General features: G+C 38.7%; 1 protein-coding gene across 8 annotated transcripts in view; it reads right to left on the bottom strand.

Moving 5' to 3' along the window:
* The window catches only part of LOC135200329 (neurotrimin-like), a 482,527-nt gene that overhangs the window by 50,403 nt on the left and 404,624 nt on the right, over positions 1–27,500 (bottom strand). For all 8 annotated transcript variants that reach the window (XM_064228888.1, XM_064228892.1, XM_064228885.1 and 5 more), the window contains exon 2: positions 4,675–4,756. In XM_064228888.1, coding sequence (XP_064084958.1) covers positions 4,675–4,747 — 73 coding nt within the window. In that variant the 5' untranslated portion in view covers positions 4,748–4,756. The remainder of the gene's footprint in view (positions 1–4,674; positions 4,757–27,500) is intronic.

Raw genomic sequence — 27,500 nt, 5'->3', positions numbered from 1 at the left:
AAGCACCTTGTTAGTGAGTGACTTGCTTCTTCGAGAGGCTGGCTTTAATGAATTTCATAGTACACAGAAATGGGAAAAATTGTCGGGCATATTGGATAGAAGAAATTATCTGTTATTTCTTTGCAGGTTACAATAGTCGTGGCAGTGATAATGTTTATAATTGAAATTATGTCGAGTTTTGCAGATTTAGTGGAATCTAAAAATCGGCGATTTCCTGTACTTTTAATGACTGTTGTGACTTTTTATGTTTTTAAGATTACCTTCAAAACGGCTGTTTTCAACATCGTTTGCGAACTACACTTTTAACCTACATTTCTCATAGCGAGAAATGAGACCTTGAAATAGATAACCTTCCTAGTCTAACACCAAGGAAGCCACTTTTTCCCCTTCTCTCTCTATACAGATGCATAATTGATGTCGCACCTTTTCTTTATGGTGCTGTCACACGAGCTGCTTCAATTTGTGCGTTAATTATTGGCTGCTTTTGTGGAAATTAGGTCTTTCAACCCCGAAAGGTCCCGGAAGACTTGCTGGTGTGACAAACCCTTTTGAGGTCTAAAATGTTCTCTTTCTTGTTGCCGTTCTTGTCCTCTGTATTGACTGTTGATATCATTTTATATCATTAAAGTACTATTAGTTTTTCTACGTAAAATGTCTTGTATTTTAATGTGTTGATGACCTTGTGACGTAATTTGATAACTTAATTATGGTAATCCATAACATAATGTACTACACTTTTATGGTAGAGGCAAAAGTTTCAAGCATTCTCTCTCTCTCTCTCTCTCTCTCTCTCTCTCTCTCTCTCTCTCTCTCTCTCTCTCTCTCTCTAACTACTGTTGTTAGGGTGTGGCTACTTTAAAAATTTAAAGGTAACGATTCTTAGATAATATTGATCTGCATCAGGCATTCATTTTACATCTGATATGGGAGCACTCGTATCTCAGTTGGAATATTAGTCTGGAACGTTATTTTAGTAGTACTGGACAATCGGTGTAGGAGGTACTAATATTCAAAAGCAGAAAGTATATATATATGTATATATATATATATATATATATATATATATATATATATATATATATATATATATATTCTTTTCCGACAAGGGTGATTAGTCATTAAGTCCACCAAAGTTGATGTAAAAGTCGTAACGTCGTCGACTGATGTTGGTTACAGCCGGGAGCAGAATATGATGAATGTTATCAGGTGGATGGGATTACCTCTTCGAGGCCCTCTTGTTTTGCTTCTTTCTCATCACCTGAGGATGCTGTCCACTACCTTCGCCTGCTTGGGTCGAGTCACACATGGGCCTTTCATGGAACGGACCCAAAATCATTTCCGCTCCCTCACGGGATCGAACCCAGGATTTGTCTAACGGTGAGGGGAGTGTGGTACGGTCTCATGCTCAAGATTAATGATCCGTCACAAAAAAAAAATATATATTATTATATATATATATATATATATATATATATATATATATATATAATATATATATATATAATATACCGTAACGAGGACCTCAATGAGGTTACCCCCACCCTCGTTGCAGTGACATCAGCGACGATTCTGCGAAATAGATAAGTTTCTGTGATTCCATTGTCAGGTTCCACCAGCTGTTTTGGTTAACTCATGTATCGCATAATTATTGTTATAATATGGTAATGATCCGCTAAATGATACAGTAGGCGCTGATGCTAACGTAACATTCCAGTTAATTACTGGGAATGGCTAATGACCGCTGTTAATGCCGATCTGTAATTGGCCTCTTAGGTTTCGTTGCAGATTATAAGGATTAATAATTAAAGAGTATATTGAATAGTAACACTATTAATGTGCTTCCGTTATTACAGATAGGTTTGGGCAGTCGGATATTAAGAGAAATCTGTTCGTTTTAGTACGTTTAAATGAGAAATGATAATATAATTGAGAATAAATTTTAATGCCGTTGACTCTTAAAAAAATGGTGCTAGGGGCACTGAACATTCATTTTGCACGAATATGAATGGTCAAAATTGCTTTGATTTTGTAAGTTTCTGTTTTGATCAGCTCAGCTTAGTGCTTCTGCAGCTACGATAGTTGTGTTGATCAAGCAAATTGCAGAGTACTTTAGCATTATACCTTTTGAGATTTAAGATATACATTTGTATGCAAATGAAGGCTGTTTATTTAGGTTCAAAAAGTACTGATATATGGCATTATGGGAAATTGTGTCCTTTTGTGCAACTAAAACCAAAAGGGTCAAGCATATCATCAAAAAGATATAAGTAGGAAATGTGGAAAAAAAAATTTTTTTCTTCAAATATATGAAGCATTAATGATTAATTTCGGTTACTGGCAAGCACAAGAATGAAATTTACTCTGTATTTAAGAAGAGAGGAGCTTTGTAAATAGGGAAACGAGGAATTCTCTTACAGGATAAAATTTTGAGAAAGGAAGTAATGGAAGTTCATTTTTTTTTACTTTTTATTTTTATATAATACGGTGTTTTGTTACTTTTTAAACATGAGATTAATCAGAAGTTATTAATGGTATTGCTTTATTAGTTAATAAAAGAAAAAATTTATGGGGAAATTCAATCTTGTCGCGATTATTTATCCCAGCTGTTCACACATGTTGAATTTGCTCAAGCATCTTATTAAGCAGTTATTGCCCTTGTGTCATTGGAAATACCGCAGTGTAGATCATTTTTTTTCAGTTGCATCGTATTTAGGTACATTACTTACATCACCTTCGTTCAGCGCATCGTTAATGATGATAAGTAAAGCTTTGAAGAAATGAGTGAAGAGTGAAACCGATGATTTGTTTTTGTCCTGTGCTACAAATGACGACAAATACCGAATTAAGCGTAAAGGTTATTTTTTTTTTATCATTTTTACCAATACTGTGAGAAATGATGGTAATAAGCTATGATGGTAATAAGCTTTACTGTGCAGTAGGGAGCATAGCGAACAATAAACTATACAACGTGAGAAATACAGTCCATCTTAATTTTACAGAGTGCAAAAGAATTGATGTAACTATGTCTTTATTTCTGGGACACCTATGTAATTGGCAAAGCACTGAGATTTTGTTCACCTAAGTTCAGCTTGTCGTTTTTCGCTGTTATTGTTTATATATATATTGCGGTTTTTTTTACGTATCGCGATAAATTACAACTCGTCCGTTTTAAATTGTCACAGAATCAGTGTCCAAGCAAGAAATGTAACTGCAAAACACTGCTTCTATAGGGTTACACAAAAAGAAAAAAGGATACCCATTGTTTCATGTTATATGATTATTATTATTATTATTATTATTATTATTATTATTATTATTATTATTATTATTATTAATTATTATTTATTTATTTATTTATTTATTTTTTTTTTTTTTGCTCTATCACAGTCCTCCAATTCGACTGGGTGGTATTTATAGTGTGGGGTTCCGGGTTGCATCCTGCCTCCTTAGGAGTCCATCACTTTTCTTACTATGTGCGCCGTTTCTAGGATCACACTCTTCTGCATGAGTCCTGGAGCTACTTCAGCGTCTAGTTTTTTCTAGATTCCTTTTCAAGGATCTTGGGATATTGCCTAGTGCTCCTATGATTATGGGTACGATTTCCACTGGCATATCCCATATCCTTCTTATTTCTATTTTCAGATCTTGATACTTATCCATTTTTTCCCTCTCTTTCTCTTCAACTCTGGTGTCCCATGGTATTGCGACATCAATGAGTGATACTTTCTTCTTGACTTGTCAATCAATGTCACGTCTGGTCTGGTTTGCACGTACACCCCATCCGTTCTGATACTTAGTCCCTGAGGATCTTTGCCTGATCGTTTTCTATCACTCCCTCTGGTTGGTGCTCGTTTATTATTTATTAAATTATTATTATTATTATTATTATTATTATTATTATTATTTTATTATTATTATTATTATTATTATTATTATTTTATTATTATTATATTGAAAAATACTCTCAGTAGCTTGAGTCTTAAAATGGAGAAACAAATCCACAGTTATGTACATGTACATATATTTAAAGTTAAAACTGTACAGATAGCTTTCGGGAATCTGTACATGTTTTTCTTTAAATATACTATGTACGTGCCTTTACATAACCTTTGGATTTATTCCTCATATTATTTATTTTATTATTATTATTATTATTATTATTTTTTTTTTTTTTTGTCATCACAGTCCTCCAATTCGACTGGGTGGTATTTATAGTGTGGGGTTCCAGGTTGCATCTTGCCTCCTTAGGAGTCCATCACTTTTCTTTATTATTATTATTATTATTATTATTATTATTATTATGAAGTAACACTATTATAATTTTGTGTAACCAAAACCAAAATGATCATGCATATCATCAAGAAGATATAAGTCGGAAAAGTGAAAATTTTATTATTATTATTATTATTAGTATTATTATTATTATTGTTATTATTATTATTATTATTATTATTATTATTATTATTATTATTGAAGTAATACCAGTAGTAGTAGTAGTAGTAGTAGTAGTAGTAGTAGTAGTAGTAGTAGCAATCTGCACTCATTCTCGCACGCATTCCTCTGAAACCAGACAAAAGCTCTTTCACTTCGCCAACTGTCTTTCACAGAGTGCAAAGCCCATTCATCGAAACAGAAAACTAACCGTATCAAGAACTGTATACAGGTAATCCTCACCTGTGCCGAAGAGGATCAGGGCTACGACGGTCTCGGCAAGGAGGCGAGTGCGAGTCGATGATAAACGAACCATTTTCGCGTTCTGGAAAGGAGAAGAAATAAAAGACTTTATTTTCTGGTTCTTGGATGGCATTCACGAATAATGTATTATGAAGGGTCGAGTGGGATGAATATAGATAAGAATGGATGTTTGATAAAAAAAAAAAAAAAAAAAAAAAAAAAGAGAGAGAGAGAGAGAAAAAAAAAAAGCTTTCATGATTTGATTCCTCCATGGCATTTGCGTATAATTTTTATGAAGGGTCTATTTCACGAATAATAAATAAGTATGGATATTTTAGAAAAATTTAAACTATAATTTTGCGTTAGTTCATGAAGAGGAAAGGGCAAGTATTTTTTGATATTCTGGTTAGAGGGAGTTGGGGGCTTACAATCAAAAGGTTATTTTGAATGAATGAGATGCATACAGGTTGATGTGGAAGCTAGTGCAGAGAGGTCATTGCATTGTTGCTGTGGTTATTGACCTCATAACGGGTAAAAATATGATTTTGTTCTTGGAAGTTATATATAAATTTCGTGAAAGAGCCCAAAGGGAGATTGAGAGGAAAATTAATTTGACTGTGCCATTTATGAAGAGTAAATGAAAACAATTGATATTCGCTTACTCGTGGAGTAAGCCTACAAAATACTTTGTTTTTGTTGGGGGTTAGGAAAGGTCTATGAAACAGACTAAAATTGCCTGGAAAAGGTGTTTCGCGTTGAGTGAAAGATGCACGAATTTTAGGATTGGATATTTATGATTTATTTATTAGAATGAAAATGTAAAAAAAAATAGTGCATGTTAAACAGCATAAAATATAGCGTATTTATTTATTAAAACACTGCCATCCTTATCAAGATTCACTACTTGATAAAGGTGGGAGTCAGTCCACTGAAATAGAGTCCTTAGCTTGAAACCAGAGTGTTTTAATGGGCCTTTTATACTTTATAATATATATATATATATATATATATATATATATATATATATACAGTGTGATATATATGTAATATATATGGAAATATAAATATATGTACACATTTTATTTAATGAAGCCTATGTGCCGAGAGCGAGGAATATTAAGAAGAATGGCGGTTGGAGCTCTCCTCTCCCTTGCGTGCGCTCTCTCTCTCTCTCTCTCTCTCTCTCTCACCTTCACACACACACACACACGACACACACAACACACACATACACACACACCACACACACACACACACCCTGTCTGAAGGGGCACTGCACCTTAGGTGAGGATTTGTAGGAGTAAGGTGCCCTTACGAATATTTTCGTATCACCGTTGATCTCCCGGTATTTTTCCCCTCATTACATTTATTACATTTACTGATGACGTGTGGATATTATAGTTTTGCAATTGCTTCTCTCATTTCCCAACCGTAGTCTCTTTTGATGATTAGAAATTTGGGGTAAAGGAAAAACACTAACGATATGCGCCCCTAGACGTGCTTGTCAATACCATATAAAGAACTCGTTTTATTTACATGACTTAATAACGTACTATAGTAGAATCACATCAACCGTGCATGATATCTAGGTCAATCCCTTACGACGCTCCTGATTGGCTGTTGATAAGCCAATCACTGACCAGGAAACTCTCAGTATCTCTCAAAGTTCACATAGGCAGGATGTGTGTTCCACCTCTCCGAAGGATACTTTTGAAAGACGTATCCTTCAGGAGAAGTGGAACATACATCCTGCCTGTGTGAACATTGAGAGAGACTGCGAGTTTCCTGCTCTGTGACTGGCTTATCAACAACCAATCAGGAGAGCGTCGTAAGGGACTGTCCTTGACATCAGATGCACGGTTGATGTGAATCTATAGTATTAATGGTAGGCTTCAGTAATGCATTATCGATGTCAAAGTCTAAGTGAATATTCTTTAGGCTTAGACTGATGTGGCCTTCCGTTTCTGCGACATAGCGAGTGTGATGCTAACGTTTAATGGGAATGTGAATTAAGGGAGAATATGAAGTCAGTATAGTCTGTGGTACTGTATGACCCAACGGTGCTAGCGCCAGGTCATTCGGCCTTGCATTCATGAATGAGTCAGTCAAGTCACTGTAGTCATTCATAAACGGTGAAAGTCGGAAGTCATGCCATTGTATCCACTGCTCGACTTGTATACGGTTATTGACTCTAGCCTTGATTTTCTCGATCTGTCCATCAACCAATAGTATTGTTTTGAGTACTCAGAACCTCTTCAGATGTATTTTCATTTTCTGGATTTTGTTAACCTTGTTTTTGTTTCAGGAGGTAAGATTGCCGGAGTGTTTATCGTCTGCATGAGCTTTGACGCGGTGAGTATTAAAATGCTTAAACTGGCTTTATTCACATCAGTAGACGTTTCCACTTCTGTAGAGATTGTTATCTGTAGAAATATGTTTTGTTTTAGAGCTGGAATTCTCACCTGGGATTCGCAAACTTCACTGTTCTCTGAGGGTTTTCATAAGGAACTTACTTTTGAAGTTTTTATTTTTTTTATTATTATTATTTGGGGGGGCGATAAGTGGTTTTCAGTATCATGTAATAGAACCATTAGAATGTGTAACAGAGGGATTGGGTGTTCAACTTTATGCTTTTCTTAATAGAATTTCGTAATAGATAACCGTTGTATTCGGTGTCAGGGTAGAGTGGCTACGTGGGTACGGGTCAGAGGTCAGATGGCCTAAAGGCCACGGTTTTTATTTTTTTTTAGGGGGGGGGGGGGGGGGGGGGGGGGGGGGGGGGGGGGGGGGGGGGGGGGTTTTGGGGGAGACGTTACAGTTTCTGTGGTTAAAGGAATAAAGAAGAAAAGCTTCTGAATTGACAAAAGGTAATGTAAATATATAGATATATTTATCAGGATCTATCGTTATTGACTGTCACATTTTGAAGCCACATAAGTTTATTGAGAGTTTCTGGTTTTTATATATTTTTAAAAAGACATAATCCATAATTTTTTCTTCTGAGAAAGTTAATGTTGTGTTTTCGAGGAGTTTAATCAAGGTTACTTTTCGTTATGTAACCCAGACTTCACTTCACATACTGTTTCGATTAATTTGTTTTAAGCTTCTGATATTATCTAAAGTGCCGGTATATACTTGCTGCAGAATTTGTTTTTCAATATTTGGTATTTCAGAGAGAGAGAGAGAGAGAGAGAGAGAGAGAGAGAGAGAGAGAGAGAGAGAGGGGGGGGGGGACCTCTTGCGAAAGCATAGTAAGTTGTTTGAAATTTATTAGGAAGATTGTGATGGGTGGGGGGGGGGGGGGGGAGGAGGGTGCGGGGAGGGGGGCGGGGGGGGAGGGGGGTGGGGGGGGGGAGGGGAGGGAGGGGGGTGGGGGGGGGGGGGGTGGGGGGGGGGGAGGGGGGGGGGCGCGGTAGGTAGGGTTCGATAACGCCTGTAATTAGATACAGAGGGAAGTCGAAAAAGAAAGTTAGAAAGTTAAGGAAAGATATGAAGTTACTGGTTGGGGAGATTATGGAAAATTCTGTAACTTCTTTAAAGATATATTTTTTTTACTTGGCCATCGTTGGACACCTCTGTTAATTTGGGAAGGTGATGTGGAGATGTACATACGTAGTGTGTGCGTATAATATATATAATGTATATATAAAATTGTTCAAAGTCCCTGTTTTAACTCACTTTCTTATGTAGATTTTGTGATATAGTGTGTGTGTGTGTGTGTGTGTGTGTGTGTCCGTGTCTGTGTCTGTGTGTTTGTAAATATAGTGTATGTGTGTGTATGTGTGAATCAAGCGGTCACTTTGTACCATATACTTAAATAATTGTAGTAACCACAATTCCAATCATAACTTTTCGATTTCTTCACACTTTTTGCATATGCTTGTCACTACAAACCTTAAGGCCCAAATGGAATAATTAAGAATACTTTCTGATCTCTGTGGACGGATTCGAACCCACATGCGGATTACCAGAACAGGTCCGCTCATGGGTCAGTTGACTTTGAAGGTAATCCTAGCATTTCAGTTGTCTGTAAAAGAAAACTATTGTGTCGGCTTTGTCTGTCCGTCTGTCGGCCCTCAATTGAAAAAAAACTACTGAGGCTAGAGGGCTGCAAATGAGTATTTTGATCATCCACCCTCCAATCATCAAACATACCAAATTGCAACCCGCTAACCTCAGTAGTTATTTGATATAAGGGTAAAGTTAGCAATGGATCGTGCATCTGGCAGCACTCTCTGGAGGGATGCGACGCACCCTCACTCTACCGTACCTGGTGAGTAACTGAAACGCTACCGGTGGTCGTTGCTCATGATTTTATACAGAAACTTCGGCGCATTTAGTACTTGTTTGGTGATGTGGCTGCCACAGAACACGTGCCATTACTTCATTAGGAAACTTTATGCTGTTCATTCCCCTCTTGCTTGCTGTTTCCCAAGGCTTCTGCATAATACCATGAACTGGGCACAGTGCATTTGCTTTACCCAGTTCCATAGATGGCTCGGAGTACGTAAAGGCATTTTTTAATCGATCCACATAAGTCTGCATTACTGGAGATTTAACGGGGATGCTGTTACAACCTGGTTCATTGGCACTCGGTTGTAAGGTCTTTTCTCTTTGCTTGTTGCATGCAAAATATAGTTGCTTGCACTCTGTTGTTTATTGTTCTCTCTTGGTCGTGTTATTAACTCACGAGGGAGTCCACAACTTAGACAGTTATTCCAACCATTCGGTTTGAAAATAATTGTAGAAAAGTATAATTTTGCTTCGTTTTCCAAGGAATCTTCGTCATTGTGTATCCTTCCATTAAGTTGCTATCTTGATTTGTATTTCACCATCATCCATATTGACATAGTTTTGACTCAGTTTTGCAATCGTTAATTGGTTGTCGCTTTCACCTTCTCTTTCCTCACGTTCAATTTTCAAGCAAGGCTTTATTTTTTTTATCACTAGTAATTTCGTTATTTTTAAAAACGACTTATTTGAATTTGCAGCTGGTTAGTGCTGCTATCTATTGATTTTGTTTATCCTGTGCTATACCTACTTCCTTAAGATTCCTATTTCCAGATGTGTTGCATTTCAGCGTTCATGCCGGTGTCTGCCTGGCATTCGAAAAGCGTATTGAGCAACGGGCTTCAAGCATAATCCGATATTGTTAGAAGTAACAAGGGACTTTATATTATCGAGGACTTAGTCTCTCTCTCTCTCTCTCTCTCTCTCTCTCTCTCTCTCTCTCTCTCTCTCTCTCTCTCTCTCTCTCTGTCTAAGCTTTGAGGAGCGTATTCTGCGCGATTCTATCTGAAGCACTCATCTCAAGTCCCACCTATTATTGATGAATCAATTTCTCTCAACTCTCTCTCTCTCTACTCTCGCTCTCTATCCTCTCTCTCTCTCTCTCTCTCTCTCTCTCTCTTACACAAGTTATTATTGCGGGGGGAAAAATCTTGTGTGACAATTTGAAACGGGAGACTGTTATTGGATTTGACGTAAAGATCTTGCATCGATATTTGATGCCTTTGATCGACTTTAAGTGTGAAGGAAAAAAGAGAAGAAGAAACGTAATAGCATTTTTTGTCGTTGTTATCACGTTAGACTTTCCACGGAGAAAAATGACCAAACATGTGTGGTGAACGGTGTATGATTTGCGGTATATAGAAAGGTATCAATAGGAATAGGACGGTTGCATTCATTCTTTTCATGATGAGTAAGAATCAGTGTCATTTGCTCTGAAATTATGTTAAATCATGGTATTATTTGCGGGTAGAGTTACTTGACAGCGATTGTATTTCAAGGGAAGTAAAGATATAGCTTTACCTTACTAATGTGTATGTATATACACACACACACACACACACACACACACACACCCACACACACACACACACATATATATATATATATATATATATATATATATATAATATATATATATATAAACTATAAAATCACAAAAGTAACCACGAAGATGTGTTTGAATACACGAAAGTACTTGGCACTCTGTCTTTTCTTTTTTAAAAATTTTCCCTGTGGCTTTTGCTGGTATATATATATATATATATATATATATATATATATATATATATATATATATATATATATATACTAGAGAAAAAAGAAAGGAGAGTAAGGTTTACTTTGGTTCTGCTTAGTAGATTTATCTTTCACATGCTTTGTATGATTTTTAAAGTTTCAGGAAGTTTGTGAAGAGACGAAATTAAGAAAAATGGTTCATGTTAGGATCATTTTATTATTGAATCTTAATTCGCAGTTTTTTTTTTTTTTTTTTTAATTCGCCGAGTTTTTTTTTTTTAATAAGTTATGAAAACAGTCATCTCGTTGAAGATAGATTGAGTTAATTCTCCTGGGAATAAGGTGTATTTAAATGATTTTTTACCTGTATCATTCGTAGACAAAAATATATCCTCGGCAATAAACTTTTGACGTCAGGTTTCGTAAACAAATTACCAGTGAATAGCCAGAAAATTAAACCACGCCAACATTTATCTTAGAAATTGCCACTTAAAATCGTCTATCTTAGAAATTGCCTCTGTTAAAATCAGATCACTAGAAATGGTCTGGGACGTCTGTTGGCATTGTAATCGTTTTATTGATGGAACTTATGGAAAATTCACAAAAAAAAAGGATTTTTGAGAACTATCATCTCTCTCTCCTGAGTTCAGTATGGCTGAAGACGTAGGGATTTGTGGACTTTCTTCACGCAATGTGCTGTTAGGTTAAATCGAGATTGTGAAGTCCAGCGGAGTGACGGGGTTTTGCCCATTTCTGATTTTCCCTTCTGAAGAGAATCTTCCTAGAAATGAGAGAAATAATTGGTAAATGGTTCCCCGAAGGACTTGTTGTCAGACGATGCAGGCTGCTGCTGCTGAGAGGATTTGCTGTTCGGGAGAGAAGGGGAGGCTGTCGTCAGTAGGGATCTAGGTTGGCAGTAGGGAAGTGAATGCCCGCCAGTGATTAGGGAAAATGTTAGGTTTGTTAGAAAAAAAGAGAAGTATATCTTAGTTTAACCAGACCACTGAGCTGATTAACAGCTGTCGTAGGGCTGGCCTGAAGGATTAGATATTTTTTAAGTGGCTAGGAGCCAATTGTTTATTTAGCAACGGGACCTACAACTTATTGTAGGATCCGAACCACTTCGAGAAATGAATTTCCATCACCAGAAATAATGTCCTCTGATTTGGCGTTGGCAGAGCGGGGAATCGACACCCGGACCCTGAGATCGGTAGTCGGGAATGTAACCGACTCGTCCAACGAGGACAATAAGGTTTGTTAAAAAAAAAAAAAGAAAAAAAAAAAAAAAAAAAAAAAACTTAAAAAGTATTATTGATTGTTTCCCAGATTTTATGAGTCATGTCTTCGATTATTTTTATTTATTTATTTTTTTAAAGTTTGTTACAAATGATTGGAGAGATGACTCATAAAATCTGGGAGACAATCAATAATTTTTGAAGAAACGGTGATTTTTGAAGTTGTGTTAAGTTTGTAGTGATATTGGAAGGAAAGGCTAGACTGAAAGGCGTTCATTTTGTCACGGGAACTAAATGAAACTGTTAGTTTATTATTATTATTTATCATTATTAAAGTTTGACCAGATCAGCGGTGTCATCTTTACTCATTTATTAATAATTAGCCCTTTATCTTTATTGAACAGTTGAGCCAGATGGCTGATGTAATCTTTACTCATTTATTAATACCTTAATATCCCCGATTCAGCAGGTCAGTAGGAATACGGTAGTCATCTTTATCTCTCCTTTCCCCTGGAGTCTCTGCGAATAGAATGGAAAGAGTGCACGGAAAAGCTGTTGGTTACAGCTTAAAGCAGCACACGCATCATGGAAGATGTTAGGAAACTGGAGGTTAATAGTATTAAATGAGTACTTAATACTATTAACTGCAGGTTAATAGTATGAAGTAAATGTATACTCATTTTCGAACTGTTAATGGTGAATGGAAATTGTGTCAATGTATTGGTAAGCATGTTTTGATATATGCTCATTAGCTTGCACACATACGGACATATTAGATGGCGAGATAGAAGTTTGGTGGAGGATGATGCCTTTGATAGAAGGCAGTGGAGGAGAAGGCGCATCAGACAACCGACCCCTTCATGTAGGGATGACGGTGGGAAAGAAAAGGATCCGGACATATAATCTAGAGTCTGACGGCTTGGAAAACGGTTCGTGACATAGTGTGTTTTATTTTTGGGCATGATTATTTTTTTTCCCCCATGATTTCCATGATTTGTCTTTATTTATTGTTATATCCCCCTTCAGTGTTGTCTGTTTGTTGTACCTTCCTTATTCATTCCCTTTTTGTTGAAGGCCGTTTTCCGTGGATGCGTATGCACGTAATAATACCATTTGTACATTCGAATAGCATTCTACCAACATGGCCTCATCCAGTAGCAACGAAGCGAGACCATGGTGTCTTGGTTGTGTATAGGAATTTGGGGGGGTGGGGGGGGGGGGGGGGGGGGGGGGGTTTGATGTCAGGGCGACCCTGTTGCTGTGGAATTGGAGATTGGGGAAGGGAGGGTGGGGGGTCGCAGGGAGGGGGTGGGGGTGGGGGGTGGGCCGGGTAGAGAGGTAGGGTTTAGTATATTTATCACCCAGTCGTAGGTCCTGATCTCGAACGGGGATGAGGACCCGACTGATTCTCCTGAAAGCTCCGACGGCGGAGACAAGGCGCTGCCCGATGTCTCCCTCGAGATTCTTCGCTGCGGCAGCGAAGGTGGAAGAAGCGCAGAGAGAGAGAGAGAAGAGAGAGAGAGAGAGAGAGAGAGAGAGGAAGGATGGTATGGTTATTGCATTTATGAAAATTACTTATTTAGGGACCAAACTGTGCTTTGTTGGGTTATGATTTTCGAGAGCATATTTTCTTATAACAAGTCATTATATATATATATAATATATATATATATATAATATATATATATATATATATATGTGTGTGTGGTGTGTAGTAATATATAAGTATATATATGTGTGTGCGAGTGCAATACAAAAACAACGTATCGTGCCTCTAAATAAACAGTAGACGGCTCCACAGTAATATTCTTGTTTATCAAGACGAAATATATTTGTATAAATATATACAGATGAAATATATACAAACATATGTTTCTACAAATATATTTCGTCTTGACAAAAGAATATTACCGTAGATCCTTCTACTAATTATATATATATATATATAAATTGCGTGTAGGTGTGTATGTTTGTTTGTGTGCGTATATATATATATATATATATATATATATATATATTATATATATATATATATATATATACCTACTCTCTCTCTGGAGGAGGGAGGCTGCAAGGGCCCCGGCGACTTGTCATGCTTCCTTTGCAAACCTTATCAAGTAATGTACTCGTAAGGTACCTCCAGATAATGGGAACTTTGTGTCCATTGTTTTCTCTGACTACGGTCTGCTTTGTTTCTTGTCGGGAAGTGTTGGGGAGCAAAAGCGGAAGGGAGGGTGAGTGAGTGCGTAGAAAGAGCGAAAGAGGAAGTGAAACCTGCGTTCCTGGTTGTGGTCCTATCGGCATTTGACTTTCTATCGTCATAAGAAAGAGTAACTCGAAGAGGAAAGGAATGAAATTTCTTGCGATGGAAAAAGTTATTTTCTCTGGTAGCTCTCTCCTTGTTTTGCTTGAGAAGATTATGTTCGTCTCCTCTCTCTCTCTCTCTCTCTCTCTCTCTCTCTCTCTCTCTCTCTCTCTCTCTCTCTCTGCCTATTCCACCAGCGAATATATAATTGTAATAAATTTGGTTGAAAGCATTGTTTGAATGCTCTGCACTTGGTCCTAAAAGTCGTGTGGTGACCGTTGCTGTGTTTATTGGAGTGAGTGATTAGGAATCAGAAACCAGGAGTGCTTCCATGGAGCCAGACTTGACCAGCACGATGGTGGGTTAAGTAAATGAACCAACACTAACTCCAAGATCTTGTGTCACATACCTCAGCGCGAGTTTTTGTTTAAGAGATTGCCTTTTGGGCAACAAGAACTTCGAGAACTCTTGGTCCTCGTTGCCTTTGTCGAAGTCGTCATTATTTTTGTCTAGACGTCCGTTTGGTATGACGTTCGTTAAAAGGCTATGCTGAGAATTGTAGCTTGAAATCAAACGTTATTGTAATTCCCATGATTTAGGTTATGTTTAAGCGCTCCACGTTTTCTTGACTATGTAAGGCCTATTGCCTATTAGTGTTTGTATATTTATTAAGATTTGCTGCTTTGATCTTCTTCTTCTTCTTCTTCTTCTTCTTCTTCTTCTTCTGACCCATAAAGGAAGCACCTGTCAAACTATGTAGTTGGGATAATGGTTAGAAATTAAGTTAATATTTTATTAGCTTTTCTTCTACAGTTATGCAGCAACTACGTACATTTCTTTTTACAGGGAAACTTCCGGGTAATTTTTTCGAGCAAAGGTAATATAATATGATATATATATATATATATATATATATATATATATATATATATATATATATATATATATATTTTTTTATTTTATTTTTTTTTTTTTTTTTTTTCTTTTTTTTCCTTTTTTTTTTCTTTTTAAAATAGCAGATCGTTTTTTCTGTAAATTATTTCCTGTAAGTGACCTGACCCCCTTTTTTGAAGGTTTTATTTTTTTGTCGATCAATGCCCAACTCAGCAGTAATTAAATGTACTAAAGTCGAACTTAGATATTTTTTTTTTTAGGTTTAGACGGTTGAGATTTATTTTTCATTTTATTTTACCTTTTGAGTTAGATAAGGGACTATCAGTTGTTTTATGGTTCTGAAACTTTTAAAAGGTTGGACCATTCAATGTTTACAGATAACACTTATTTTTTGTTTATGCCTGCAAATGAGCTACTGCTACCAGTCTTATTAATGTTATTTATCATTAAATATGTTGACCTCCTCTTACGAGTTTATGTTGCAAGCCACTGTTGCCTGTTGATGACAAAGAGTCTCTCTCTCTCTCTCTCTCTCTCTCTCTCTCTCTCTCTCTCTCTCTCTCTCTCTCTCTCTCTCTCTGAGTTGCATTTCGGTGCCAACTCTCTTAGATCGTGAGTGACTTCTTCTTACCCGCTAGACAGATGGAAGACGAAATCAAGGCCTCTCCGAGCAAGACCTTGCCTTCTGTAACGGCCGTTCCCTCTCGTAGGATTCTGGGGATTACTGGAGGGGGGATGGGGTGAGGTGGTGGGAGCTTTTATGTATACCTGGCGTCCTCATCTACATCCATTTCTGGTCGGTCTGTCTCGCGTCTCGTCGTCGCCTGGTGCGCTCCCCCCGGTCTCAAATCTGCCTCCTCCCAAGACTGGGTTTTATGGCGGAGGTGCAATTGGGAGGGATCTCGGGGCGACGGTTCCTGATGGAGGGAACGAAAAGAGGGCCAGGTTGAAGGATGGGGCGTTACTGGGAAGAGCAGGAATGGAAGGAAGGAAGGAAGGAATAACGGAAGAAGGCAGATGGGTGATTTGAGTTTTTCCCCATAGGCAGCCATTGAGTTTTTTTTTTTTTTTTTTTTTTTTCCCTTAGGAGGTAGTGCGTTTTGATTGTTGTGGAATTAGTAACAACGCGCTGTATTTATTATTATTATTATTATTATTATTATTATTATTATTATTATTATTATTCAGCAGATGAACACTATTATTTATATGTATGAGTTAATGCGTTTTTCATTGTAATGAATTATTTTATTATTATTTATTAATTAATTATTATTATTATTAATTATTATTATGTTATTTATTTATTATTATTATTATTATTATTATTCAGAAAATGAACCCTATTCATATGTTTGAGTTAATGCGTTTTCATTATAATGTGATTATTATTATTGTTTATTTATTTATTTATTTTGTTTTGCTCTATCACAGTCCTCTAATTCAATTGGGTGGTATTTATAGTGTGGGGTTCCGGGTTGCATCCTGCCTCCTTAGGAGTCCATCACTTTTCTTACTATGTGCGCCGTCGTCTAGGATCCACACTCTTCTGCATGAGTCCTGGAGCTACTTCAGCCTCTAGTTTTTCCAGATTCCTTTTCAGGGATCTTGGATCGTGCCTATTGTTTCCTATGATTATGGGTACAATTTCCATTGGCATATCCCATATCCTTCTTATTCCTATTTTCAGATCTTGATACTATCCATTTTTTCCCCTTTCTTGCTCTTCAACTCTGGTGTCCCATGGTATTGCGACATCAATGAGTGATACTTTCTTCTTGATTTTGTCAATCAACGTCACGTCTGGTCTATTTGCACGTATCACCCTATCCGTTCTGATACCATAGCTCCCAGAGGATCTTTGCCTGATCGTTTTCTATCACTCCTTCAGGTTGGTGCTCGTACCACTTATTACTGCAAGTAGCTGATGCTTCTTGCACAGGCTCCAGTGGAGGGCTTTTGCCACTGAATTATGCCTCTTTTTGTACTGGTTCTGTGCAAGTGCCGGGCATTCACTTGCTATGTGGTTTATGGTTTCATTTTTCGTATTGCACCTTCCTACAATATGGGAGAGATGTTATTTCCGTCTATCGTACTTTGAACATATCTGGTTCTTAGGGCCTGATCTTGTGCCGCTGTTATCATTCTTCAGTGTCCTCCTTGAGCTCTCCCCTTAGTAGCCATAGCCACGTGTCATCGCTGGCTAGTTCTTTAGTCTGTCTCATGTATTGTCCGTGCATTGGTTTGTTTGTGCCAGTCCTCTGTTCTTTCTGTCTTTCTCCTGTCTCTGTATATTTCTGGGTCTTCGTCTACTTTTATTCAGTTCCTTCTTCCCCATGCACCACTTTAGCCACTCGTCTTCACTGGTTTTCAGAATATTGCCCCAGTGCTCTGTTTTCGATGTTGAACGCAGTCCTCTATACTAGTAGTCCTCCCCTCCCTCCTTCCTTTCGTGTTATGTATAGTCTGTCCGTATTTGCTCTTGGGTGTAGTGCTTTGTGTATTGTCATATGTTTTCCTCGTTTTCTGGTCTATGCTGCGAAGTTCTGCCTTCGTCCATTCCACTATTCCTGCGCTGTATCTGATTACTGGCACTGCCCATGTGTTTATGGCTTTTATTCATATTTCCGGCGTTGAGTTTTGACTTGAGTATCGCCCTTGAGTCTCTGCATATATTCTTTCCTGATCGTGTCCTTCAGCTCTTTGGTGTTTTATATCTTCCTCCTTCCATTATTCCCAGGTATTTGTATCCTGTCTCATCTATGTGTTGATGTTGCTCCCATCTGTAGCCTTATCCCTTCAGTTCTCGTTACTTTGCCTTTTGTATGTTGACTAAGGCGCATTTTTCTATTCCAAACTCCATCCTGATGTCCCCAGATACAATCCTTACAGTCTGGATTAGGGTATCTATTTCCTTGATGCTCTTACCATACAGCTTGATGTCGTCCATGAACATCAGATGGTTGATTTTGTTGCCTTTTTTCTTGAGTTGGTACCCGGCATCCATCTTCTGTAGTACTTTTGTCATGGGGAATCATGGCTACTACGAAGAGTAGTGGGGACAGTGAGTCGCCCTGGAAGATCCCTCTCCTGATATTAACCTCTGCTAGTCTTATTCCAGAAGCTTGTAAGTATTGTATTCCAGTTGAGCATTGTATTTTTGAGGAAGCTGATGGTATTTTCCTCTGCCCCATATATTTTCAGGCATTCTATTATTATTATATTATTATTATTATTATTATATTATTATTATATTATTCAGAAAATGAACCCTATTCATATGTTTGAGTTAATGCGTTTTCATTATAATGTGATTATTATTATTGTTTATTTATTTATTTATTTTGTTTTGCTCTATCACAGTCCTCCAATTCGACTGGGTGGTATTTATAGTGTGGGGTTCCGGGTTGCATCCTGCCTCCTTAGGAGTCCATCACTTTTCTTACTATGTGCGCCGTTTCTAGGATCACACTCTTCTGCATGAGTCATGGAGCTACCTTTCAGCCTCTAGTTTTTTTCCAGATTCCTTTTCAGGGATCTTGGGATCGTGCCTATTGTTCCTATGATTATGGGTACAATTTCCACTGGCATATCCCATATCCTTCTTATTTCTATTTTCAGATCTTGATACTATCCATTTTTTCCCCTTTCTTGCTCTTCAACTCTGGTGTCCCATGGTATTGCGACATCAATGAGTCTATTTGCACGTATCACCCTATCTGTTCTGATACCATAGCCCCCAGAGGATCTTTGCCTGATCGTTTTCTATCACTCCTTCAGGTTGGTGTTCGTACCACTTATTACTGCAAGGTAGCTGGTGTTTCTTGCACAGGCTCCATTGGAGGGCTTTTGCTACTGAATCATGCCTCTTTTTGTACTGGTTCTGTGCAAGTGCCGGACATTCGCTTGCTATGTGGTTCATGGTTTCATTTTTCGTATTGCACTTCCTACATATGGGAGAGATGTTATTTCCATCTATCGTTCTTTGGACATATCTGGTTCTTAGGGCCTGATCTTGTGTCGCTGTTATCATTCCTTCAGTGTCCATCTTGAGCTCTCCCCTTAGTAGCCATAGCCACGTGTCATCGCTGGCTAGTTCTTTAGTCTGTCTCATGTATTGTCTGTGCATTGGTTTGTTATGCTATTCCTCTGTTCTGCTTGTCTTTCTCCTGTCTCTGTATATTTCTGGGTCTTCGTCTACTTTTATCAGTCCTTCTTCCCATGCACTCTTTAGCCACTCGTCTTCACTGGTCTTCATATATTGCCCCAGTGTTGACGCAGTCCTCTATGCTTAGTAGTCCCCTCCCTCCTTCCTTTCGTGTTATGTATAGTCTGTCCGTATTTGCTCTTGGGTGTAGTGCTTTGTGTATTGTCATATGTTTCCTCGTTTTCTGGTCTATGCTGCGAAGTTCTGCCTTCGTCCATTCCACTATTCCGGCGCTGTATCTTATTACTGGCACTGCCCATGTGTTTATGGCTTTTATCATATTTCCGGCGTTGAGTTTTGACTTGAGTATCGCCTTGAGTCTCAGCATATATTCTTTCCTGATCGTGTCCTTCATCTCATGATGTTTTATATCCTTCCCTTTCATTATTTCCAGGTATTTGTATCCCGACTCATCTATGTGTTTGATGTTGTTCCCATCTGGTAGCTTTATCCCTTCAGTCCTTGTTATTTTGCCCTTTAGTATGTTGACTAAGGCACATTTTTCTATGCCAAACTCCATCCTGATGTCCCCAGATACAATCCTTACAGTCTGGATTAGGGTATCTATTTCCTTGATGCTCTTACCATACAGCTTGATGTATGGTAAGAGGGTTAGGCCGTCAATTGACTGGTTAAGCAACATTGGGGGTGGTCAATCGTTGGTTGGGTGACCGCTTTCCTCGGCGTTGATTCCTTGGGAAAGGATATTTACCATAATTTCCTCAGTCTACTCAGCTGTAAATGAGTACCTATTCCTGATGGGGTAGGGTCCAGCTATGGGTTAAATAGCAAAAATCAGCAATGATGGAAAGAAATGAGGGATTAAACGACAACGACGTAAATGGAACCTCTGGCAACAGAGGAGCTTCTTCGGACAGCCAGGTATTCAGCCCAATTGAAGGGGAAGACGGTCAGGTACTTGGAGGTCGTCATACAGCAACTAACCACCACAACGACAGTAACCAAACAATCAGAGACTGGAGCTGCAGATGCAAACCAGAGGAAGAAATGGATTATTATTATTATTATTATATTATTATTATTATTATTATTATTATTATTCAGAAGATGAAACTTATTCATATGGAAGAATCCCACATGGGCCATTGACTAGAAATTCAATTTTGCAAAGAATGTGAGATTCATTAGAAAGAAGTAACAGAAGGAAATGGGGAATAAAGAAATAAATAGCTTTGAGAAAAAGGTGAGTGTCCACAGCCATTTATTCCACTGACTGTTGGCTCGGACATGAAGACTAGAAAATAAAGTGATACGAAAATCTCAACTGCCAAATTGCGCAAAATCCTCTCGCGAATCATGTGGGATTCCAGTTCACACAAACGCACGGACACAACTTTTTATTATTTCTCGTGATCCCATGGTGGACAATCGCGTTACTAGCAGTAATAGCACGCAGGTTCGACTCCTTGGAAAGACAGGACGGCTTAGGCACGCTGTGTTGACCTGAGCTTCGAGTTGTTTGTGAAAGGAAGTGTAAATTTGAGCCTTGTCGCCAGCTGGAATCTCTTCGAGGGGACGCCCCCCCAGTTTCACGGAGGTGCCGTGCGAAATTTTGGCAAAGGTTAAATCGCGTGGTTCCCCTTCACTCGGGAATTTCCGATAGTCTCGGTGATAAAGTAATCATCTTCTATTTAACCAGTTCTGTTCTGTCAGAAATCAGAAATCGGGAAAGCTGAGAAAACCGTATTAGTTGTCCATGAACTTTTTTCTTTTTTATTGGTTTGTCGTGAGAGTTTTTTAGCAGTATTTTTTGTTTTTGTTGTAGGGGAGAACGAAGTTCTGCATAAAGTAAATTAAACTTTTGAAGTTATTATGATTATTGTTCCAGTATAATGTTATTTGGTAATGTTTTGTCTTCTTTTTAGAGCCAAGTCTTATCCTTAATTTTGATATTAATTCCCATTAAGCCTGATTTTATGCTTTTGTTCGGATATATTCTGGGTAGCTTTGTGTTACATGTTCCCTCTTTATTTCGACCTTTGACATGACTTTTTAAGCTTAGATGCCTTCAATCCTAAAGAGATTGGTATCTGTTCAGTGACTGAAGTTCCCGTGCCCTTATCTCTTCACGTACCTTGTCCCTTACTCCGTCCATAACTAATAATATTTTAAGCGCAGTTTATCTAAAAGGAAATTACAAACGTTTGCGTCGTGTGATCGGGATACGGACGTTTGTTGGATGTTATAATATACGTTCTTCTTCTTCTTCTATCCCACCGTTATCCCTACATTAAGGGGTCGGTTGCCTGATGCGCCATATTCCTTAAAACATCAGGCATAGTTTGTAGTTTGGCAAAGGGGTTTTTACGACCTCATGCCCTTGCTGTCATCATCCGCAGTTATTGGCGGTGGTCCTCGCCTTTGACTAAAAAGTCCACCTGCAAGGTAGCAGTTTCCACAGTTATTGGTGGTGGTTTTAGCCTTTTACTCAAAAGTAAAACTGCAAGGCAGCAGCTGTCCTTTTAGTCGCCTTTTACGACACGCAGGACCTACGGTGGCAGTATTCTTACACCCCTACCACAAGGACAGTGTTATAAGATACGTTGTTGAAACGCTAAGCTCAATTCAGACCAGGTTTCCAAGTTTCAGACTTCATGAACCTTACCTCTACGTTTCACAAGTCAGTCACAAAGAAAGCATTCTAGACGCTTTTGCAAAATTGTTGTTTAGAGTTAGCTCACTCCCGTCCCCCCCCCCCTCCACACAAACATCAGCTTGCTGAATAAACTTCATCGGAGTATAATGCCTATTTGTGAGGTAAAGGGAATTTCAGTGTCATAGAAAGAGAAATTTTGCAAAATACTGATACTTGAAATGAAGTGAATACACACCGACTGCAGACCAGCGATGAAAACAGGCGAAATAACTTGTATCATGACAACGTTGTGAAAGCAGAGAATTTTTTTTTTTTTTTTTTTTTTTTTTTTTTTTTTTTTTTTTTTTTTTTTATGGTGTTTTTTACGTTGCATGGAACCAGTGGATATTGAGCAACGGGACCAACGGCTTTACGTGACTTCCGAACCACGTCGAGAGTGAACGTTTGCTCATGTTTTGGCTTTGCTTTGTCATTTAAGAATCTTACATACACATACACACACACACACACATTGTTCAGTGTGGAGTGCCCTTATTCGAGAGGTTTCGGTTAGAAATTGAAATTAGCGTCTAGTGACAGTGTTGAGGGCTCGGTTTGTAAAGAGGGAGACCAGTCACAGAAGGTGTCATTCGCTTGGGTATGTTTGTTTTGTTTATTTGCATTTGCATCCTACTTAACGCGAGGATGACGTCATACTCAGAGGGACCCGGGTGCTGCAGGACTTTGAAGAGAAGAATTGACATTCCATGCGACCACCCAAGTTGATTGATTAATTCCGGTAATTGAATTGGTACAGCTCCTTAGACCTACAGTCGTAAGAGTGTTTGCTGACTTTCTGAGTTGGTAAGAAAACTATTGCAGCCATCGTTGATGGGAGCGAGCGTGAATTATATTACAAATAAGACTAGAATCGTAAGATGTATTTGAAACTGCTTAACGTCCATGGAAAAAAAATACATATATGAATGAATAAGGTTACGTTCGCAAGTTTGTGAGTGTGTTTGTGAGACTCTCGCCGACAGCGTTAAATCAATCAGTCCAAAATGAGTGATTGAAACGCAGCAAGGTGCTGGACTGGAGGAGGCTACAGCCTGTGACACCCAAAGGCGATGCGAAGAGTAAGTTACCAATTCGGGATGGATTGTGGCGCCTTGAGTTTAGTCTGGGATGAGGGGGGGGGGGGGCGCTTGAGGTGAAGGGGTGGATATCACCCGCTCCCCCATCATCTGCTGACACTCCCCCCTCCCTCCACCCCATTGCGAGCACATCATCCCCCCCTCCCCCTCCCCCCCTGCTTCCCAGCAGAGCCAACAACGTGCAATTTACATAGATATTAAAGGGAGCGCCTGGTGCGTACCGTTGACATCATCCAGAAGTGAAGATTCGCAAAGTTGGACAAACAGTTCATTCTGTCCACGCCACTCCACCACACTAAGGAATGAAGGGAGTGCCTGGGCAGGAGGAGGAGGAGGGGGACGGGAGGAAAAGAGATAGGGTGTATTGGAGGCAACTGATGCAGGGAGCGAAGAATGAATGGAAGGTGATGTATGGAATGCTATGGAGAGAGAGAGAGAGAGAGAGAGAGAGAGAGAGAGGATTGCAATATGGAAGGAAGAACGATGGCAGGATTCAGGACATAAACGGAGGGAAGAGGTCCTAGGGTTCCTCCCCAGCCTCAGATCATTGGTTGGTCTGTGCACGAGAAAATAGGGAAGTCAGAAGGGAGAAGGGGGGAGGAGGAGGAGAAGGGTGCCGCTGGCTCGGGTGAGATGAATGTCAATCGCCTCTGGAATCAGTCTCATATATGTATATTGTATGTGTGTATATATGTATATATATATATATGTATTCAATTTCACTATACCCTTCTTGTGGTGAGGCTTCTGACCTCATGCCTTCCTCCACGCTGGATGTGATCCATCACAGTTGACTGACTGCTAGGTATGTTATTCACTGCTTAGGACATGAGGAGCACCATGGGTGTTTTTAAGAAAATGGGTCCTAGTCGCCTTCGTCTCTTCTACAACCCCCCCCCCCCCCACCCCACCCCCCCCCCCCCCCCTCGCCTCCGTGCTTCTACACACACACACACACACACACACACACATACATATATCCGTGGCTGATCGATCTAGGGACTGTCGCGGTAAGAGGAAGTAGACAACCACCAAATAGTCTTAAACATCATATTTTCCGTGGCTGTCATGAAGTGTCAGGAATATGGCAGCAAGGCAAATGTTCCCCGTATTCTTTCCGTCCCATGTACATGCATGCTCTCTCAGGATTCAGCATCAAAATGTCATATTTCTCAAATTTTTCGCACTGAAAACGTCAGCGAGGCGACGCTTTTCATTTCAAGGTTTTGTGGCATCGTCGGCCCTGCAGTGGGTTAGTGTCGTCAGTGCACCTCATGCGGCGCGTAGGAATTGCTTAAGGTTCTGTACAGCGTCCCATCGGCCCTTAGCTGGAACCCCTTTCATTCCTTTTACTCTACCTCCTTTCATATGTTGTTTCTTCCATCTTACTTCCTACCCTCTCTTAACAATTGTCTCAACTTTATTTTCAGCGCGGAATGGCCTCATATGTCCCAGAGCTTGGCCTTTTTTCTAAATTATATATTTCAGTTCACATATTTCCTTGAATTATGTAATGTATTTCAGGATAAGCGAATTGTTTTCCAGACTTATTTTTTTAACTTGTTTCATTATCAAGGCGACTGTTATTTATTTTAAAAATAATCATCGTTGCCGCTTTTACAGTAATGTCTGCAACAAATAGTATGAAGGGATAGCAGAAATATCAACAGGAGGAGCGATAGTCATAAATTGCTGCCTTACTTCAGGCCAGGAAGCGCGAGAAAATCAGAAAATCGTTCCACTTTCGTGAAATGGTCATTTGAAATATTAATGCTTGAAGGATGCATCCGAGTCATGACGACCTCCTCCGAGAAACCCTGGGCGAAATGAGAGTTCTTTATTTATTTATTTATTTATGTATTTATTTATTTATTTATTTGCGTTGCTCTAGATGTGATAGATGACTGCATTAATCTCGAGGTGAATTTGTAGTAGACTGTTTACACTCCCTCTCAGCACTCGGCTGTTTATTATCGTTTCCGAGGCGCTGTCTTAATTTCCTTCCAGCGTATGCCTGTAATTTCTTCTGGACTAATTAAGATAGATGAAGTTTTGAGTTTGGCGTTGGTGTGTCGTAATTCGTATTCTTGAGTAAATAAGGAGAACTGGCGTGCAACTGCTTGATGTCGTCGGTTTTACTTGTGTGTGAGCAAAAGCTCCTAAACTGTGTGAGAAAAACTCCCTATACTTTGTGTGTGAGCAAAAAAAAAAACTATACTTGTGTGTGAGCAAAAGCTCCTTATACTTGTGTGTGAGCAAAAGCTCCTTATACTTGTGTGTGAGCAAATGCTCCTTATACTTGTGTGTGAGCAAAAGCTTCCTATACTTGTGTGTGAGCAAAAGCTCCCTATACTTGTGTGTGAGTAAAAGCTCCTTATACTTGTGTGTGAGCAAATGCTCCTTATACTTGTGTGTGAGCAAAAGCTCCTTATACTTGTGTGTGAGCAAAAGCTCCCTATACTTGTGTGTGAGCAAAAGTCCCTATAACTTGTTGTGTGAGCAAAAAGCTCTATTATACTTGTGTGTGAGGCAAAAGCTTCGCCCTATATTGTTGTGTGTAGCAAATGCTAGCCATTATACTTGTTGTGGATGAGCAAAAGCTCCTTATCATGTTCTTTGAAAGCTTGAATTTCGAGTCAATGGCCCCTTTCGGCCTTGCTCCGCATGAATAGGTGTCATCTGCTGAGTGTCTCTTTCTGGCTTTGTTGGTGCCGAGAAAATTGAGTGATTATATTGATGAGGATGATTGTTTTTTTGTGTATACAGGCAAAGGCTTCGTATTTCACAACTCATAATACCTAGACTTTGTCTTGTTTCAAAGTTAGTATTGTCCAGAGAACGTCTTGTATGATTATACAGATAATTTATAAAATAATGTGTATAGGTTTGTTATTATTATTATTATTATTATTTTTTTTTTTTTTTTTTTTTTTTTTTTTTGGCTCTAGCACAGTCCTCCAATTCGACTGGGTGGTATTTATTATAGTGTGGGGCTCCGGGTTGCATCCTGCCTCCTTAGGAGTCCATCACTTTTCTTACTATATTATTATTATTATTATTATTATTATTATTATTATTATTATTATTATTATTATTATTATTATTATTATTATTATTATTATTCAGAAGAAGAACCCTAATCATATGGAACCAGCCCACACCGGCCACCGAGTTGAAATTCAAGCTTCCAAAGTAGACGGCGTTCATATGAAAATATTAATAAGGAATTCGGGAAGATTAGATCAGTTATTAGAGAAGAATAATTAATTTAACAAATAATAAATAAAATTGGTTATCATGTAATTAGAATACGATGAAAATTGTTGTAGGGTAGTTATGCGTTGCATTTTTTACTCGAAAATTTGAGGTTCCTCATACCCAAGGTGTTTAGGAGTTAATTGTTGGCCGTAAGTACAAAATCTCCCAGTAACTATATTGAGTGATAACAACTTTCCGATATAGATTGACTGGTATTATGAAGACATCCGGAGCTGGCAAAAAAAAAGAAAAAAAAAGAAAAAAAAAAAAAAAAAAAAAAGAAAAAAAAAAAAGTTCCCGGAAGCAGAACAAACATGACTCAAGACCGACTGAAAATAGAAAGTCTAGAGGGGTGGAGTGTTTTGTCCTCTTGAGCAGCCATTTCTACTTGTTTTCTCTCACTACTGTTCTCCTGAAGTTGCCTCGAGTCAGAGGCTCTTGACTCTTTGTTTGCCTCAAAGCAGTTGTGCGAAATAACTTCTCCTATAGGTTATATAAACTTTCTGGAAATCAGTCCTCGTAAGGAAAATGATTTAGCCAGAGACATTACCTGTCAATTCTGCCCACTTCCCAGACTAGATTAGATCTCTCTCTCTCTCTCTCTCTCTCTCTCTCTCTCTCTCTCTCTCTCTCTCTCTCTCTCTCTCTCTCTCTCTCTCTGACAGATTAGATCTCGCTCTCTCTTGAAATTAGATCTATCTCTCTGTCTGTCTGTCTCTCTTCCTCCCTCAGAGATTTGACCTCTCTCTCTCTCTCTCTCTCTCTCTCTCTCTCTCTCTCTCTCTCTCTCAGATTAGATCTCTCTCTGCCTGTCTGTCTCTCTCCATCTCTCAGAGATTTGACCTGTGTGTGTGTGTGTGTGTAAAGGTTATTACAAAACAAATCCACCTTTTGGCCCTCATTCTCCAAAACCTACAGTTCGATGGGCGTGTTTGTTTGCGTAGAGATATTTCCAAGAGAAATTTCCCCCCATTCTTCAGAACATGCAATGATAAACGATCAATTCGGAAGACGTGTGATATTCCACGTCCCGTTAAGTGCGGGTTCCGTCCGTTGTACGCTTTTGTCGCGGAAGTTAGACGCGGTTGGGAATGTCACCTCTTTTACGTTTGCCTAATTGAAGGCAGAAGTTTTTTAATATTGAGAG

Source organism: Macrobrachium nipponense, chromosome 26 (genome assembly GCF_015104395.2).
Source record: "Macrobrachium nipponense isolate FS-2020 chromosome 26, ASM1510439v2, whole genome shotgun sequence".
Lineage (NCBI taxonomy): Eukaryota > Metazoa > Arthropoda > Malacostraca > Decapoda > Palaemonidae > Macrobrachium > Macrobrachium nipponense.
The sequence above is the reverse complement of the archived record's forward strand: the minus strand, read 5'-3'. Positions and strand labels throughout refer to the sequence as shown.